This window comes from Camelus ferus, chromosome X (assembly GCF_009834535.1).
Source record: "Camelus ferus isolate YT-003-E chromosome X, BCGSAC_Cfer_1.0, whole genome shotgun sequence".
In the NCBI taxonomy this organism is placed as follows: domain Eukaryota; kingdom Metazoa; phylum Chordata; class Mammalia; order Artiodactyla; family Camelidae; genus Camelus; species Camelus ferus.
In genome coordinates, this window is record NC_045732.1 from 9,925,864 (window position 1) to 9,942,201 (window position 16,338).

The 16,338-nt window shown below is 42.3% G+C and overlaps 1 protein-coding gene across 19 annotated transcripts in view; it reads right to left on the reverse strand.

Annotated features, from left to right (window-relative positions):
- PNPLA4 (patatin like phospholipase domain containing 4) overlaps positions 1-16,338 on the reverse strand; it is an 84,634-nt gene that overhangs the window by 47,212 nt on the left and 21,084 nt on the right. For 10 of the 19 annotated variants that reach the window (XR_004318048.1, XR_004318047.1, XR_004318049.1 and 7 more), the window contains exon 6: positions 15,196-15,348. Coding sequence is in view for 14 of the 19 variants with exons in the window: in XM_032475330.1 (XP_032331221.1) it covers positions 15,196-15,348 (153 nt within the window). In the remaining 5 variants the exon portion in view is untranslated. Of the gene's footprint in view, positions 1-5,213; positions 5,341-10,774; positions 14,456-15,195; positions 15,349-16,338 lie in introns of those variants that run through there. The other 9 variants (XR_004318045.1, XR_004318046.1, XM_032475322.1 and 6 more) reach the window with 3 other exon arrangements.

Consider the following 16,338-nt stretch of genomic DNA (forward strand, 5'->3'; position numbering starts at 1 on the left):
ATGATACTATATATAGAAAATCCTAAAGGGCCACACAAAAACTACTAGAACTAATCGAAGAATTCAGCCGGGTAGCAGGTTACAAGATTAATGTTCAAAAACCAGTTGCATTTCTTTTCTCTAAAGATGAATCAACAGAAAAAGAAAGTAAAACAATCCCCTTTAGAATAGCACCCAAAGTAATAAAATACCTAGGAATAAATCTAACCAAGGATGTGAAAGACTTACACACAGAAAACTATAAACCACCGATGAAGGAAATTAAAGAAGACTTAAAAAAACGGAAAGATATCCCATGCTCCTGGATTGGAAGAATCAATATTGTTAAAATGCTCCTACTGCCCCAAGCAATCTACAGATTTAATGCAATCCCTATCAAATTACCCAGGACATATTTCACACAACTAAAACAAATCATAATAAAATTTACATGGAACCACAAAAGACCTAGAATTGCCAAAGCATTACTGAAGAAAAAGAAAGAGGCTGGAGGAATAACTCTCCCAGACTTCAGACAATACTACTACAGCTACAGTCATCAAGACAGCATGGTATTGGTATGAAAACAGACATATGGACCAATGGAACAGAATAGAGAGCCCAGAAATGAACCCACAAACTTTTGGTCAACTAATCTTCGACAAAGGAGGCAAGAATATACGATGGAATAAAGACAGCCTCTTCTGCAGGGAAAACTGGACAGCAGCATGTAAATCAATGAAGCTAGAACACTCCCTTACACCATACACAAAAATAAACTCAAAATGGATCAAAGACAAGATAAGACAAGATACAGTAAACCTCCTAGAAGAAAATATAGGCAAAACATTATCACACATACATCTCAAAAATCTTCTCCTAGGGCAGTCTACCCAAGCAGTAGAAATAAAAGCAAGAATAAACAAATGGGACCTAATTAAACTTACAAGCTTCTGCACAGCAAAGAAAACAATAAGTAAAACAAAATGACAACCTATGGAATGGAAGAAAGTTTTTGTAAATGATGAAACCAAGAAAAGCTTGATCTCCAGAATATATAAGCAGCTCATATGATATAGTAAGAAAAAAACAAACAACCCAATCCAAAAATGGGCAGAAGACCTAAACAAGCAATTCTCCAAGGAAGAAATACAAATGATCAATAGGCACATGAAAAAAATGCTCAATATCACTAATTATCAGAGAAATGCAAATGAAAACTATGATGAGGTATCACCTCACACCAGTTAGAATGGCCATCATTCAAAAGTCCACAAATGACAAATGCTGGAGAGGCTGTGGAGAAAAGGGAACCCTCCTACACTGCTGGTGGGAATTCAGTTTGGTGTAGCCACTGTGGAAAACAGTATGGAGATTCCTCAAAAGACTAGAAATAGACTTACCATATGACCCAGCAATCCCACTCCTGGGCATACATCCAGAAGGAACCCTACTTCAAAAAGACACCTGCACCCCAATGTTCACAGCAGCACTGTTTACAATAGCCAAGACATAGAAACAGCCTAAATGTCCATCAACGGATGACTGGATAAAGAAGATGTGGTATATTTTTTTTACAATGGAATACTATTCAGCCATAAAAACCGACAACATAATGCCATTTTCAGCAACATGGATGTTCCTGGAGAATGTCATTCTAAGTGAAGTAAGCCAGAAAGAGAAGGAAAAATACCATATAAGATCGGTCATATGTGGAATTAAAAAAAAAAAAATAAATGCAGAACAGAAACAGACTCATAGACATAGAATACAAACCTGTGGTTGCCAAGGGGGCGGAGGGTGGGAAGGGACAGACTGGGATTTCAAAATTTGTAGATACTGACAGGTATATGCAGAATAGATAAACAAGATTATACTGTATGGCACAGGGAAATATATATAAGATCTTGTGGTAGCCCACGGACAATATATGTAAGTTCCTGTGTAACTGAAAAATTGTGCTCTACACTGGAATTTGACACAACATTGTAAAATGACTATAATTCAACTTTAAAAATGTTAAATAAAAAAGCCAAAGGATAAATACAGGTGCTTAGTCCCACATCTGGACGGGAGGTGGGGCCCTTTGGGAAAGAACAACACAGTTGAGGGTCTCAGAGTGAGGGTGGTGACAAAGATAAGTCAAGTCTGATGGTGCCTCAGAGAGCGGCAAGTTGAGGCATTCCAAACGCAGTCAGATAAATGGGTCGGGGGGGGTGGGGGGCGCGGTCATATGATGGGAAGCCTGGACCCGAGCTTGATCCTGGGTGTCATCAGCCCAGAGAGTGCATTTGTAGATCCGTGCACTTCCTGAGAAGAAGGAGCAGGAATGGGTCAGGGCTCACAAGATGACCTGAAATGCACCAATGTGAAGAGGCTGTGTTGAAGGGAGAGGCTGACACAGGACACTAAGGGCCGGGCGCGTAGGAGGAAACAGATAGGAGAGCGTGCCCGTCTGGGGACAGAATGTGTCATGCGGCCGGGACATCAAGCAATGTGAGCAATGACACATGCCCCTGTGTCTACTTTCGCCCTTCTGCTGAGAGGGGGCAGTGTGACAAAGGCATGGGCCACACTGGGACAGGAGAGGGTTTACAGAGAGAGTCAAGGTAAGTTGGGCTCTGAGTAAGCAGAGAGACAGTGGTGTCTCAAAGGAGAGTGGAGCCCTGGAGAGCTTTTCAGTTGTAACATGGGAGATGCTGAAGCCTGTTGGTGATGGAAAGTACCAAAGAAGAAGGGTAGAGGGTGGTGATGAAGCAGAGAGGAGATAATGATGGAAAGAGCTCCCTGGACAGATAAGAGGTGATAAGACACGAGGTAGTCTTACAGAGTAAATGCACAAACTGGGCTATGGGAGGGAGAGAGACATTGTCTCCAGGGTGGGAGGACAGGAAGATGTGATACACTGATTATGAGAAGGGGATGGAATTCCCACGGGATGCCTTTTATTTCCCCCACAGTGTATGTACAAGGGGAAGTTCTAGGCTGATTCTGAGAAAAACTGGGGAAGCATAACATTTTAGCAGAAGACAGGGGAGAGGTTACAGCTCAGTGGTGGAGCACATGCTTAGCATGTACAAGGTCCTGGGTTCAATCCCCAGTGCCTCCTCTATAAATAAATAAACCTAATTACCTCCTTAACACCCCCCCCCAAAAAAAATTAAAAACAAAATTTTAAAAAAAGCAGAAGAGGAAAGGAAGCACAGCATTACCACAGCGGAATAACAGAGGGGTGAATTCACTGGGAAACATCGTTAAACATTACAACTAGTTTAACAGAATTGGAAAACAAGATTTTTGCAAAATTTCGGTATAATAAAAATGTAACACATGAACTATTTTATAAAGTCTTAAACTCTATAAATTATAAAGTAAACTGCTAAGTAAATGATTCTACCACTGACGGTAGAAAGGCAAATAGCGTCGTTACCAATCACTGAAATCAGTTACTGCAGAACCATCCTATCCCCTATTAATAGACTTTTTCCTCAAATGGTAATGGAATTTGGATATTCATTTTCTATTAATGTCAAAGGTAAAGCAGTTTTCTCTAATGAGTTCAGAAAGTGGCCGACAGTACAGCGCTACGTACAGCGTGTCTTATGGAAGTCCGCGTCAGAAAGGAACTACCTCGTGCTTGTCATATTTCCATGTTTCTCTCCCAGACTCAGGTCTCACTTCTCCCAGTCCATGCCTCCACCCCACCACATCAGGCGCCACTCTGACGCTTAGCCTCCTAGCATCCTTCATGCAACAACCTTCCACTTGCCTGTGCCACCGTCAGAGCCCCCTCCCTGTTTGCAGGTGTCGGCTCTTCAGTTGTGCTAGAAAGCTACAAAAGCCAGTTACTGGTTTCATGAATAGTCACGGTAAATGATCGCGGGGAGCCTGGCAGACCCAGTTTTTGTTACATGAATGTTCTAAACTTAGATGCTTTGTCTCTTATTCTGGAATGAAAGGCAACGCCCTGTTCACTTTCTCTCCTCTACCTGACAAATACGTTTCTTTGTTCTAGCCCACGTCTCTCTTCCTAAAAGAACACTTTAGTCTCGCACTTATGCCAGCCTCTCCGGTGTCACGAGAAACTTGCTCAGTAAGTGGACACTTTGAGCGTTCTCCTCCTCTCCTCCATCCACTGGACCTTCCTCATTTGCTGACAAAGATGCCAAATACTTTTTTCCCCATCTCTACACTGTCCCCAGCCAAAAATATGCATCCACATAAATTTTCAAGTTTACTGTTCTCTCTCCACCTCTTTAATATCAAACACCTTGGAAGGAAATCTGTCTATAAAATACAGCAATGTTGTGTGTATCATCTGCCACTTACAGCCCTCCTAGAACAATGTAGTCCCGTCACCATGGAATCCACCATCCAAGCAGCATTGCTCAAGACTCAAGGCATCACTTGGGAACGCTGTTATAATGCAGACTCTGTCCATGAGGTTGGGGATGAAGCCTGAGATTCTGCACTTCCAACAAGTTCCCAAGTGATGCCCCAGTGTTGGTTCACTTGAAATGCAAGGACCTAAATAAAGCACCGTAGCTCAAAAATGTACTAGTTTTTTTTTTTTTTGCAAGCTATCGTTTGACAACGAAGACTGGAACCTTGTCGACAGGTTTTCTCGTGTTTTCACTCTTCAACTCAATGCTGTTGGCTGAGCCCATCCCTCCACAGAGTCAGCGCTCACAGACAGTCCGTCTCTATGATGTCGCAGCCAGGAACTTTTCCATGCTTAGTCTAGCTGGCCTCCCTCCTCTGCTGAATTCAACACAGCTGACCACCCATGTGATGAAATTGTACAACTTGCAGCTTCCCAGAGGGGAATAGATTCTTTTAATAGCATCACTGCACAAACATCACTTTTATTCTTTAACAAAAGGCAGGAATAAAGGTACTTCCGTATTTACCTCTTTCCAGTATCGTTTGAGCCTCGGGCCAAAGAGGCAAACAGGCTAACGTGGCCTCTGAGGCTGAAGCACCAAAAATACCCACCCCCCCACCCCCACCCCCACCCACACCCACACCCAGGACGTCCGAGACGGCACTGTGGCCCAATCACACCCAATCAGAATTTCCTCTCAGACTCCTCTATCAAGTCTATTAGAAAAATGTCCTCCCTACGCCCTGTGGCTGCCAATATAGTAAAATCTGAGTTTTGCTCAGAGAACAGCCACCTTTGTCACCACCTGGGCAGAACCTGTAATGAAGACAGTGGGTACCCGGGGACTTACCTGGGCAGCTGTGTGCGCCACGTAGACTCTGGACTGTACACAGAACGTTCCAGAGACTCCATCCTCTTTCTTTTACCTCTCCTTGGCTGAAGGTAATTTGAATTGAGGTTCCAGCATGTGCAAAAACCTGTGACAATTAACTGTCCTAAACATGGTCCCTTTATTTGAGTTCCCTTAAATAAGAAACGTCTCTAATGCTTCCTTAGAAAAATGCACAGACGACACTGAGAAATTACCTATCCGTCCTTGGCTGTCACTGAGTATTTATCCTGCCAGATGAACTTTACCATCTGTTTGTCACATTTTCAAAACAAAAATATCAAGGGTGTGACTGAAGTTTGTAAAATGCATGGTTTACTATAAGGAGACTGGACACCGCACAGAATGTCACCTCCCCATCCCAGATTATATGTCATTACCACGTAACTAGGGAAGACTGTACGGTTTTCAGATGTGCCTTACACATTAAGATGTGATGCATCTCTTGCTGTGGTGAATGTATTGTTCCACTTTTAAAATTCTACTGGTATAAAAGTATTATAAATTTTCATAAATTAGTATAGAATTTTAAATGACTTCTTTAAATTCTCATAGTACTTTTTCAGTTGACTATCTCAGATTTTTAGGCATAGAATCATTTGTTCCCCAACTATTAAGCATCTGGGGTGTCAGGTCATGGGCACAGTGCTAGACGCAACTTACAAATGACAAAGGTTTTCCCACTGTTTCCACTTTCTTCAGCTTTTACTTATCTTTGCTTCTGTAATTTCTAGACCTTCCACAACCACTGGCATTGTAGCAAAGATGTCAGGCATACGTGTTCCTGATTTAATGCAATGTCTTTCACACCTTATTACTAGGCGTAGGCCTGTCATTTGACTGGGAACGATTTTTCTGAATGATTTTTTATGGAAACCTATTTTTAATTGAGTGTCACTATTTGATTAATCTAGCATGTATACTGAACGTTACCCAATTAATGCAGGAGACAAATTTTTTTATCTTTCTGGCAATCTGCATGGTGCCTTAATTTAGAATGTTAGTGCTGAACTATCAGAAGCTAGTTATTGAACAATAACAGACAGACAACATACCACAACCAAGAAGGCAAGCAAGGAGAGCATATATATATATATTAGATAGATGACTGATGGATGGGTGGATGAGGTGGGGGTTGGGTGGGTGGATAGATGGATGGATAGATAGACAGAGATAAGAGATGGATGGATGGATAGACAGACTGATCGATCCAAGGGGATGTAAGTAGGTAGGTAGATAGGGATAAGGGATGGATGGATGGGTCCAAGGGAATGTAGATAGGCAGATAGGTAGGTAGATGGATGGATAACAGATGAGAAACAGATCGATAGCTGAGAGATAAATATACCCAGATGTAAATGTTGATATTTGTATGCACACGTACATATACATCCACATTTTTAGGCTCTGTTCCCTAAGAGGACCTGGGAGACCCATCACACCAATAACACTGTTATTTGGATGATAAGTTTCATGTATACAGACCATAAATATAAATACCATTTTCTACTGTAAGGAATTACAGCCTTTGGAGAAATAGCTGACTCCAGAGCTAGGGCAGAGGAGGTACGAGATAAGCCTGCAGAATATTGTTCCAGAAAGTAAGGAATTGCTCAAAGAATGATGAGGATCTGTCCAAAGGACACAGGAACAGCCAAAATAGTCTTCCACTGACCAAACAGCACAACCTGAGCACCAAAATATGTGATGATCATAGCAGATGATAATTCATTAAATAAAAGAGGAAACTATGAGTTCATACAGATATAACCAAATTAAAATCTTGTTGAAGGTGGCGGGATTTATATGATTTTGAAATCACTTCTCCACCAGATAGTTATTAATTATAAAGGGGAATAGAGTAACTTCAAAAGGAAAAAGCCTCACAGACATCAATTTTAACCAAGGTTAAGCTGCCTCTCGTCTGGTAAGATGCAACGAGAAGGAAGAAGGAAACTACACCTGTAGTTTTCCTGCCAGTCATAAGGACAAATGAGATAAACCCCAAATGAGGGAGCCCCTATACATAATGACTGTAGTGGGTTGAACAGTATGCCTCTATAAGTCACGTCTACCCAGCACCTTAGATTCTGACCTTATTTGGAAATAGGGCTTTGCACAGATAATTTGTAAAGAATTTCAAGACCAGATCATCCTAAACTTAGACTGAGCCCTAAATCCAATGACTGGTGCCCTTAGAGGAACCTAAGGGGACACAGAAACACACAGGGAAGAGGCTCACATGGAGACAGAGGCAGATACTGAAGTGATGCTGCCACAAGCCAAGATATGCCGAGGATGGTCGGCAGCCACAACCACAGGGAGTTAGGAGAGGCCTGGAGGAGACTTCTCCTCAAAGCCTCCAGAGAGAACCAGCCTTGTCACCAGCATCGTTTTTGGACTTCTAGTCTACTGAACTGTGAGAGGCTAATTCTGTGCTGTGTTAAGCCACCTGGTTTGAGGTACTTGTTACTGCAGCTCTAGGAAACTCATACAACAGGCAACTACATTCCATATCTTGTAGTAACCCATAATGAAAAAGAATACAAAAACAAATATGTATGTATGTGTATGACTGAACTATTATGCTGTACACCAGAAGTTGACACAACATTGTAAACCGACTATGCTTCAGTAAAAAGAATAAACTCATACAGTAGCACACCCATCGTCTTGCAGACATCCGGTGCCATGAAGTCAAAGGCTGAAAAAAGGATCCAGAACTGAGGGAAACTGAAGAGATAGCAATACAGCATGGAACAGGTGATTCTTACCTGGCTTCTTTTGGCATAAAGATATTCCTGGGACACTTGAGGAACCTTAAATGGAGTCCGAGGACTCAACCAGTGTTCATTCCCTGATACTGATTATTGTATTGTGCTTGTGTGGAGATGTCCTTATTTACAGGAAGTACCACCAAAAGTACGTGGTGGCTGGTGGGACATCAGGTTGGGGACCTGACTCACAAGTGACTAGGAAAAACTCGTTACTAATTCCAGTATTTAAGGTTTTTGTTTTTAAGTTACTATTGTTTAAAAATGCCCACTTGTATAGTAATCAGAAATGTAAACTGAAAAAAGGTTAGAAAAAATTAAGAAACCTGAGGAAACTAAGTAGATAAAAATGAGTGATAGGAGTCCTCGCTCCATGTTATGTGTGTGAAACAGGGGCCTCTGCTTTGGAGAGGAGTTTGCAGAATCTCCTCGAGTTGAAGCCATGTGACCTGGGATGACCCAGCAGTTCCACGTGGGCAGAGATACCCTTGAGTTTTACAGAAACTGTACAAGGAAACGTGTCTCAGAGTCACCGTACCAACATTCTTTGTAATTGTGAAAAACTTGAAATGACTGAAACGTCCATTGACAGAAACAAAGAAATTCTGCTGCAGTGACAGACGAGTTGAGTGATCGAGGCTGACCTACAGGTATGGCAAGGATCAGTCTTGAACATGTAAAGTTGAGTGGGAACAATGAGTCTGAAAGGACACCCACTGAGTGAGGACATTGTGTACAATTTGTAAGGCACGCAAAAATACTCTCATCTGTTACGTATGCATGTGTGTTTGCATGTATGATGGATGTGTGTTTGTAACAGGCCAATTTCCAGTATAACTCTTACCTTTGGCAAAGGGGAGGGGGAGGGAATAAGAAGAAAGGAACTTTAGCTGTAAAATGTAGTATCCGTGTGTGTTTTTTAAATGTCAGAGCAAATATGCTAATTATCAACTGTTAAATTAAGGTATGAAGTATGAGGTGGTCCCTTTTACGGTCTTCTGTTTCTTTTTCCAGTATTGAGAAATATTGTACAGGTAAGTAGAGGCCTATTTTCAAAAGGAAAGTCTGTTTGGATAAAATAAAGCAAGCACACAGGGTGGAGTTGTGCTAGAACAGGAGAGACGTGTGGATGGGGTGCCTGTTTCTCTGGTACGGCACTCAGAGCATTCCACACCACCCCACGACAACAACAAGGCTGTTTTTATTATTGCTCATGATTCTGCATCATCTGTGCCAAAAGCTCATCAGGCTAACCAAGAGGAACAGCATCCAAAGGAGACGGACCACAGCCAGCAGACACAGCAGAAGAACTGCAATGCCGGTCTTAGCAGTGTGTACGCGCTGGCAGGTGCGCGTGGCTGGGCAGGCGTGATGCACCACACACACAGTGGAGGTAAGGACGAAGACACAGTGACTGTCCAGCAAACGGCAACAACACATCCTGAGGAAACAGCGCCCTTCTCTGACCCCTAGGACGGTGCCAGTGGGGGTGCCCGTGGTGCCGGTGCAGAGTCGCTGTTACACTACAGCACGACATTCTGTTACTTTTTGTCAGGTGATACGGTCTGCATTTCTTAAACCTTGTTTGTTTGCTCTTTACTTGTGACTATCTTCTGCTCTCCTACCCAGTAGCGCAAATATTCTATGAAGTCAGGGACCTAGCCTGTATGTCACTCACAACTTAACCGTCTAGCCCAGACTCCGGCACAGGCTAAATTCTCCATCAGTATTGATGGAACAGACACAAAAGCAGCAGATGAAACATCTTCTATCCGGTCCCCCTAATGCACGTAAACATCTTGCAAGTCACTGGTATTTTGAAATGTACATTAAAGCTACACTGTTGCTACTTCCATCTTCCTGGTAATAGCCAATTCTTACATGGCACTGTTAAAATAATATGGATGTCAACCAGTGAATTACTGCCTATGAGCAAATGGGATAGATCAGTCTAACACTTGCATAACAGAAAGCTCTTTACGCAAAGTATTTCACCGTCCTGCGTGTGGAGTTGATTCTAGCTCCGTGTGCATCTATTTTTAATAGCAAGTTGATTATATTTTACTGACAAGGAGAGGGCAGGCACTGCAAAACAAACATAATGCATATTGTTGGTGTGTAAAATCCCAACAAATGACATCAGCTCTACCTTTTCATACAAAAACTGAATTAGCTTGGAATACTAAATTGTCCAAGAGAGACTCCAGCTAACTCATTATATATTTATTGTTGAAAGGGTGACCATGACCTGCGTAATATGTATTTACATATTTAAAGCTATAGTCAATATGAAAATGAATGAACAAGAGTATTCATGTATGACTGTATTGGCACAACACTGTAAACTGACTATAACTCAATTGAAAAAAAAAAAAAAAGAAAATCCAGATTTGTATTATGGAAACAATGCCACTCTTCTCAATTTTTTTGTATTGGAAAATATACCTAGTTTATAAAAAATATTTTATTCATGTTAACATACAGTAAACAGCATGTGTTTATTGATGTTGTGTTTAAATGCATTAATAAAGAAATATTTCTAAAAAAATAAAGCTATAGTCACTTTACTATTTGAAAATCCACAGTGTGGCTGAAAAATAGAAATTACTCTTTAGGTTATATAATGATTGATTAAAGATTTCTATCGTGTGATCACTACCCCCATTTCAGTAGATTTTTATAGATGAAATACACATAAATCAAGGAATTTTTATTTATAGCTTTCTTATAGCGGGTAGGAAAATAATATATTAGGAGAAAACTATTGTGGTTTTGGAACAGAAATTATTTCTGTATGATATTCCATAGTCATAAAATTAGATAAAAAATATATCTAAGAACTTATGCTGAGAAAAGAAATAAAAAGCAAATTATTTCAGTTATAGTAAAGCAAGTATATACATGCCATACTTGAAGGGTGATTTTTTTTTTTTTAAATAAAGGCATTTTAAACACAAATTGAGAACTTCAGTGACTGATGTTCTAAAACTGGGTTAGACCAGTATTGTCAGACTGTAGATCCTGACTCATTAGTGGCTGTGAAATAATTTAATGTGTCATGACAATATTTTTAATAACATGCAATAATAATATGTCAAACAGCATTATGTGTAGGAGCCATGTTTCATGCAAATTCTTTTTATTTATACGTACTTAACGTATACCATACTCAGTGCATAGAGGTACTGGATCACCATATAAAAGTAGGTCCTATGCAGGAAAATGTAGGAGTCTCTGAAGAGAGTGGTACTCTGTCACAGCGGCCCACGTGGACTCGGATGCCGTGACAGGATGTGAACGCCATCTGTCCACCACCAGGGTTCTGTTCACCCGGGGCAAGTCAGGAAAGGCAGAGTGAAGCGGACCCCTTCCTTTTCATGCTTGTGACAATTGCCTTGTTTCAGGAGTACTGGATACACTATTATGTGCTGTGCAGGACTGCAGATTCAGAAATGCTTTCTATAGCAAGGAAGAGATTAAATCATATTCTTGTCCCTCTTTAAGCCTGTCAGGAGCAGGGGAAACTATCCTGAGGGGACATATGTGAGGGATACATAAATATATGTGTTAGCATCAAGTAAGCAAAGTTTGAGTTGTGTGAGAGGCCAAATTAAGTACAGAGCTGAGCAACTGAATTCAGCCCTAGTAAACCGTCAATCGGCTAATAATAATAATTACTATTTTAAAAGTACTATATAACATTAAATTATAATAAAAATCTTATTAGATAGTAGCAGTTATTACTGTTTAAAAATTTACCCACTTTTCTGGATCTGCAGTAATTGCTTTTCCTCCTGCTTTGAGTTATATGGATAATTACTTCAAACTTGTTTTATTCTGCTATAGTGTAGACATAAGTTAAGGAAGAAAAACCTCAAAACCCTGAACTTCTCTAATTATTGGTTCCCCGACTATAAAAGTAATGGCCTAGATCCAAAAACACTTCTATAATTAATATTTATGTATGTATATATAAAGGAAAATAATTATATGTAACTGTTTGAATCATCAGAAAAAAATTAAAAGCAGCGCAAGTGACATCTGTCCATTGTAACTGCCCACGTCTGTTTGGAATCCTAATTCAACGTCCAGAGCCTCCCGGCTCTTCCTCTGCAAGCAGCCAGTGTGCATGCACTGTGCCCAGCAGTCTGAAATCGGCATCTGAGAGTTTGGTTTTGTGTTCAGTACACAGCCTGCTCCTTTAGCACATTATTTAACTTCAAAACCAAGTCTATTTTCTCTAATTGTCAGTGGAAGCCGTAGGTTACTATAGTTACGAAGTAAAGACTGTTATTGAAAAGAAGAAAAGACTAATGAAATTTTAAATGACAGATTCCAAGGTATTAGGAAATTGCCCCAACAGGGAACTGGGAACTTATCAAGCTGCCAATCACAGTAATTACCGTGCAGACCTATTAGGACGTGGGTCAGAAGGTCTCCTCAGATTTCCCAGACACCAGTGCCACGGTGCTGTGAAACGCTGATCCCAGGGACACGCGCGGCCTGCTGTTAACGCCTGTTCCCCGAGCACAGCTGCACGAGGACGCCCTGCAGCCGCCCCAGGTGAGGATCTGGCCCAGCACACCTGGAGAACAGCGAGCTGCAGGTGACGTGCTCTGTGACACCGCCACGTCTCCCTCACGTCAGAACGGTGCTGCCCCGCAGACCCACCTCTCAGCTGTCTTACAGTGTCTTTCACGGGAAGCACCACCCACTACCACGGTCAAGGACAGATGCAGTCGGTAAGAAATATGTAAAAGTCTAACATATTAACATTTGCTCTTGCTCAGGGGGAGGCACCCAAAAATGTTGCAAAAACACACAAATAGATTATTCACCCAAAATGATATAAAAGGAAAATTTAGTGAATTTTTTAGTGATGTCAGAATGAATTGAGAATCCATCCACTTCACGTCACTGATTAAAACAACATATTACGGTTGAACTGCATGTTTGCTAGAGTTGGAAAAATAGACCCCCCTCAAGGCGCATCACTGCTCCACGTGAGTCTCAGCATAACTTGTTAGAAAAGAGGCAATAATAGTTGCTGTTTATGTGCTAAAGTTGTGTATTTTGGGCTTTTAGGAGCCATAAAATTGATTTAAAGAATGGTTTCAAATGGTAAAAGGAGAAATGCATAACCATTAAAAACATGCAATTAAACGGGTTTGTGTCTCACTGCTTCTTAGTAATTAAGAGTTCACGCTCGGCAAAGCCCCATAAAACCAGACTGAAGATTGAAGACGGTGTACACAAATTAGTAGAAATTCGCACGCGAATCCTCCAGAGATACGACAACTACTCAAGAAATGGGAGACTGGGAGTCAGGATAGCATGATTTAAGAAGAAGAAACGAATGATTATTCTGGATTGAATTCTTTGCTAGGCTATTTGGTTGGCTCGGTTCTTCACGGTTCGCAGAGTTGTCTCTAAGTTCCCAGGGCAGAAAGACAAAGTGGGGCCGCAGGACATCGCAGTGCAGGATACACAGTAAGGCTGAACCGCGTGAACTGTGGCCTTGGAGGAACGGGGAGAGGGACAGAGAAACCGTGACAGAGACACAGTGTGAACAGCCGCCTCGGTTTTAGAGCAGGGAGGCATCAAAACAGCCTTGTCAGCACCTTAGCCAGTGGGCAGGCTTGTGGGGGAGGAGGAGGAGGGGAAACACACCTGTTTCAAAGTCTCCTGCGTTTCCGGTCCCCCTCTGCTGTCACCGTCCTGACCAGGAGCAATTGCCCACGCCCTGGGAAAGCAAACCCGTGTTCCTCCACCCCTTGTTAAAGGCCTTCCGAGATGCCGACTATTTCTCCAGTCTTTCCTCTCCCATCAGAGAGGGCCTGGAGATCAGCCTCAGAACATGGTTCCTTCTGTTCTGGACCATGGGACACCAGTATCTCCTGGGAACACCCACGCTCCACGTCTAAAGGGTGCTGCCACCTTCTGTGTGTACAAAACCCGCATGCAAGGACCCCTCGTTTTCACCAACCACTCCAGGGTTCACCCCCAAGAGCCTACTCCTTAAATTTCATACGGGCTTTCAAAAGGCATGACGGTTTTCTTAAAATGGTTCCTTATCACCTGAGCGTATCTCTCTTAATGGCGCTGCCAGATTCTAACAAAATACCTCTTATTTCCTTGTACCAAGTAATGATTTAAATAATTAACAATGACAAAGATTACAAAAGCTAGTAGTACAACTGATAAGCGTTATGACAGGCTTTAAAAAAAAAAAGGATTTAATTAGAAATTTCCATCAAAAACTGCCGGAAATATGTTTTGCGTTGCAAAGTTTTAAGCACTCTCTTCAAACCAACTTTCTTTAAGTAAAAACTTGGTGGTGTCATCAAAGCCACGTTGATACAGTGATTCCATTTTCCTCCTGTTTGGGAAGAGGGCTTGGTTAAGCCTCACCAAGTTGGCCATGGACAACTAGGACAGAAGAACAAAGTGGGGCTGCAGGACATCGCAGTGCAGGTCAGCATATGGAGTTCCGGAAGCTCTCCTACCATAGATACCATCACAGAGTTTCCAGAATCGAGAGGAAAAGAATTAAACGTAAAAATTCACCTCCACCCACACACAGGGTGAAGGTCTTTCAGCCCTGGGGTACCGATGGATGAAGGTACTGATGGATGCCTTGGGCCAGGTCCTCCTCCGAGGTGGGAGCTGTCCTGTACAGCTCAGGATGCTAAGCTCATCCACCCTCTAGACTCCAGGACACATCCTAGATGTGACCACCCACAATGTCTCCAGACCCTGGCAAATGTCTTCTGCTTATAGTATCAGCCCCTGCTGAGAACCATTACACTAGATGAAGGAAATCAACATTTTTATGTAAATTATTGTTAGGTCCCTGAGTTTCCCTTTTATATTTTTACATACGTAATTACTGCCACCTTTTTAAGCAACTAAAGAACCTAATTCTTAAACCCTGCCAAGCTTCTTGATTTGAAAAGTAAGCGAAGACATGGAAAACATTTCACAAAGAGACAAGTAATGAACCGCGAAAGGACAGCACACTCACGGTCTACAGGTACCCAGGTCCACACGCGTGAAACGTGCCAGAAGTTACTAAAAATATGTATGACGGAGTTGGCCAAGTTCTGGAAGCATGTGGGAAGTGTTAGGAGATGAGCTGTCTTCAAGCACCGGCGGACGTAAGTACCTACCAGGATGTTCTGATTGGTGACGTTAACGTAGAGACCCAGCTGCTCCTCGTCCTGCGGGGAGATGTCCAGTCGTCCGCTGAATGGGGAGATGGTCACCGTCCGGCCCACAGGCAGGATGGGCAGGCTGTTGGTGAAGCCACCGTCCACCCACTTCTGTGGGGAGAAATGCCCTGTCAGCACGCGCCAGTGACACAGCTCCCACCAGGAGAAAGCGAGCCTCGGTTTCTCAGCAGCACAACCCCTGCCTTGGAGGGACTCTTACGTTCCTATTTATGAGGACTAATCAGATTAGATTTGTTTTGGAAGCAAAGCCAATACTCTGCATGCCTGTCATTTACCCATAGAATAAGAAAGCTGGACCCAATCAGGAAATCTCTCCAATTGTCTGAAAGCTTTAAATAGATTGCTTTACATAAGAAGCACCTAAGTTTTTACTGATGACGGCGCAAGGTAAGAAGCCATGTGTAATTAGGTTGGGATTCAGTATCTAATCAGAGTGGAAAGCCATACCACCCCCCCACCACGGGAGGTTCTATCTTTATCCTAAAAGTGGAAACTGGCATTTTCTGCAGCAAACTTAAAAATAAACAGACCAGCCAGAAACCCTCCTGTTTCCACAGTGGCTCCCAAGTACCTAAGGCCTTCAAGCCGAGCAGAATGAGAAATGCTCTGTAAAGCATGAACAGGACTCAGAGTCTGTGCTTTCAGACCCAAGCCCAGAGGAGGGGGGAGGGACAGAGCAGGTCAGGGGAGCTTCTAGAGGCTTCTGCAGAAGTGTGTGCTGAGAAAGGGCTGAAGAAACACATGGCAGCATTCCTTATGCTGTCTGAAGGCAGAAGGGCCTCAACCCGTCCTTGAACGGACGTATTAACGTAATCAGCGCTAACAAGTAAGCAAACACAGGACACTGAAGGTCAAATCCAGTTATATCTACGTTGGAAATGTTCTGCAGCTGCTGTGCCCCAGGGGGAAAGGCCGGTAACTGTTGAGACCCCCTGGCAAAAGAATCTCTCGTGGCAAAAGCAAGGAGGTGGGGTGAGGAAAGAGGGAAGCTCAAGCATAAAATGTCCTTAATTCAGTTAAAACCATTCTTTTCTAAGATGTCTTTTTAAAAGTACCACACTATTTACAAAGGCCTTGGCC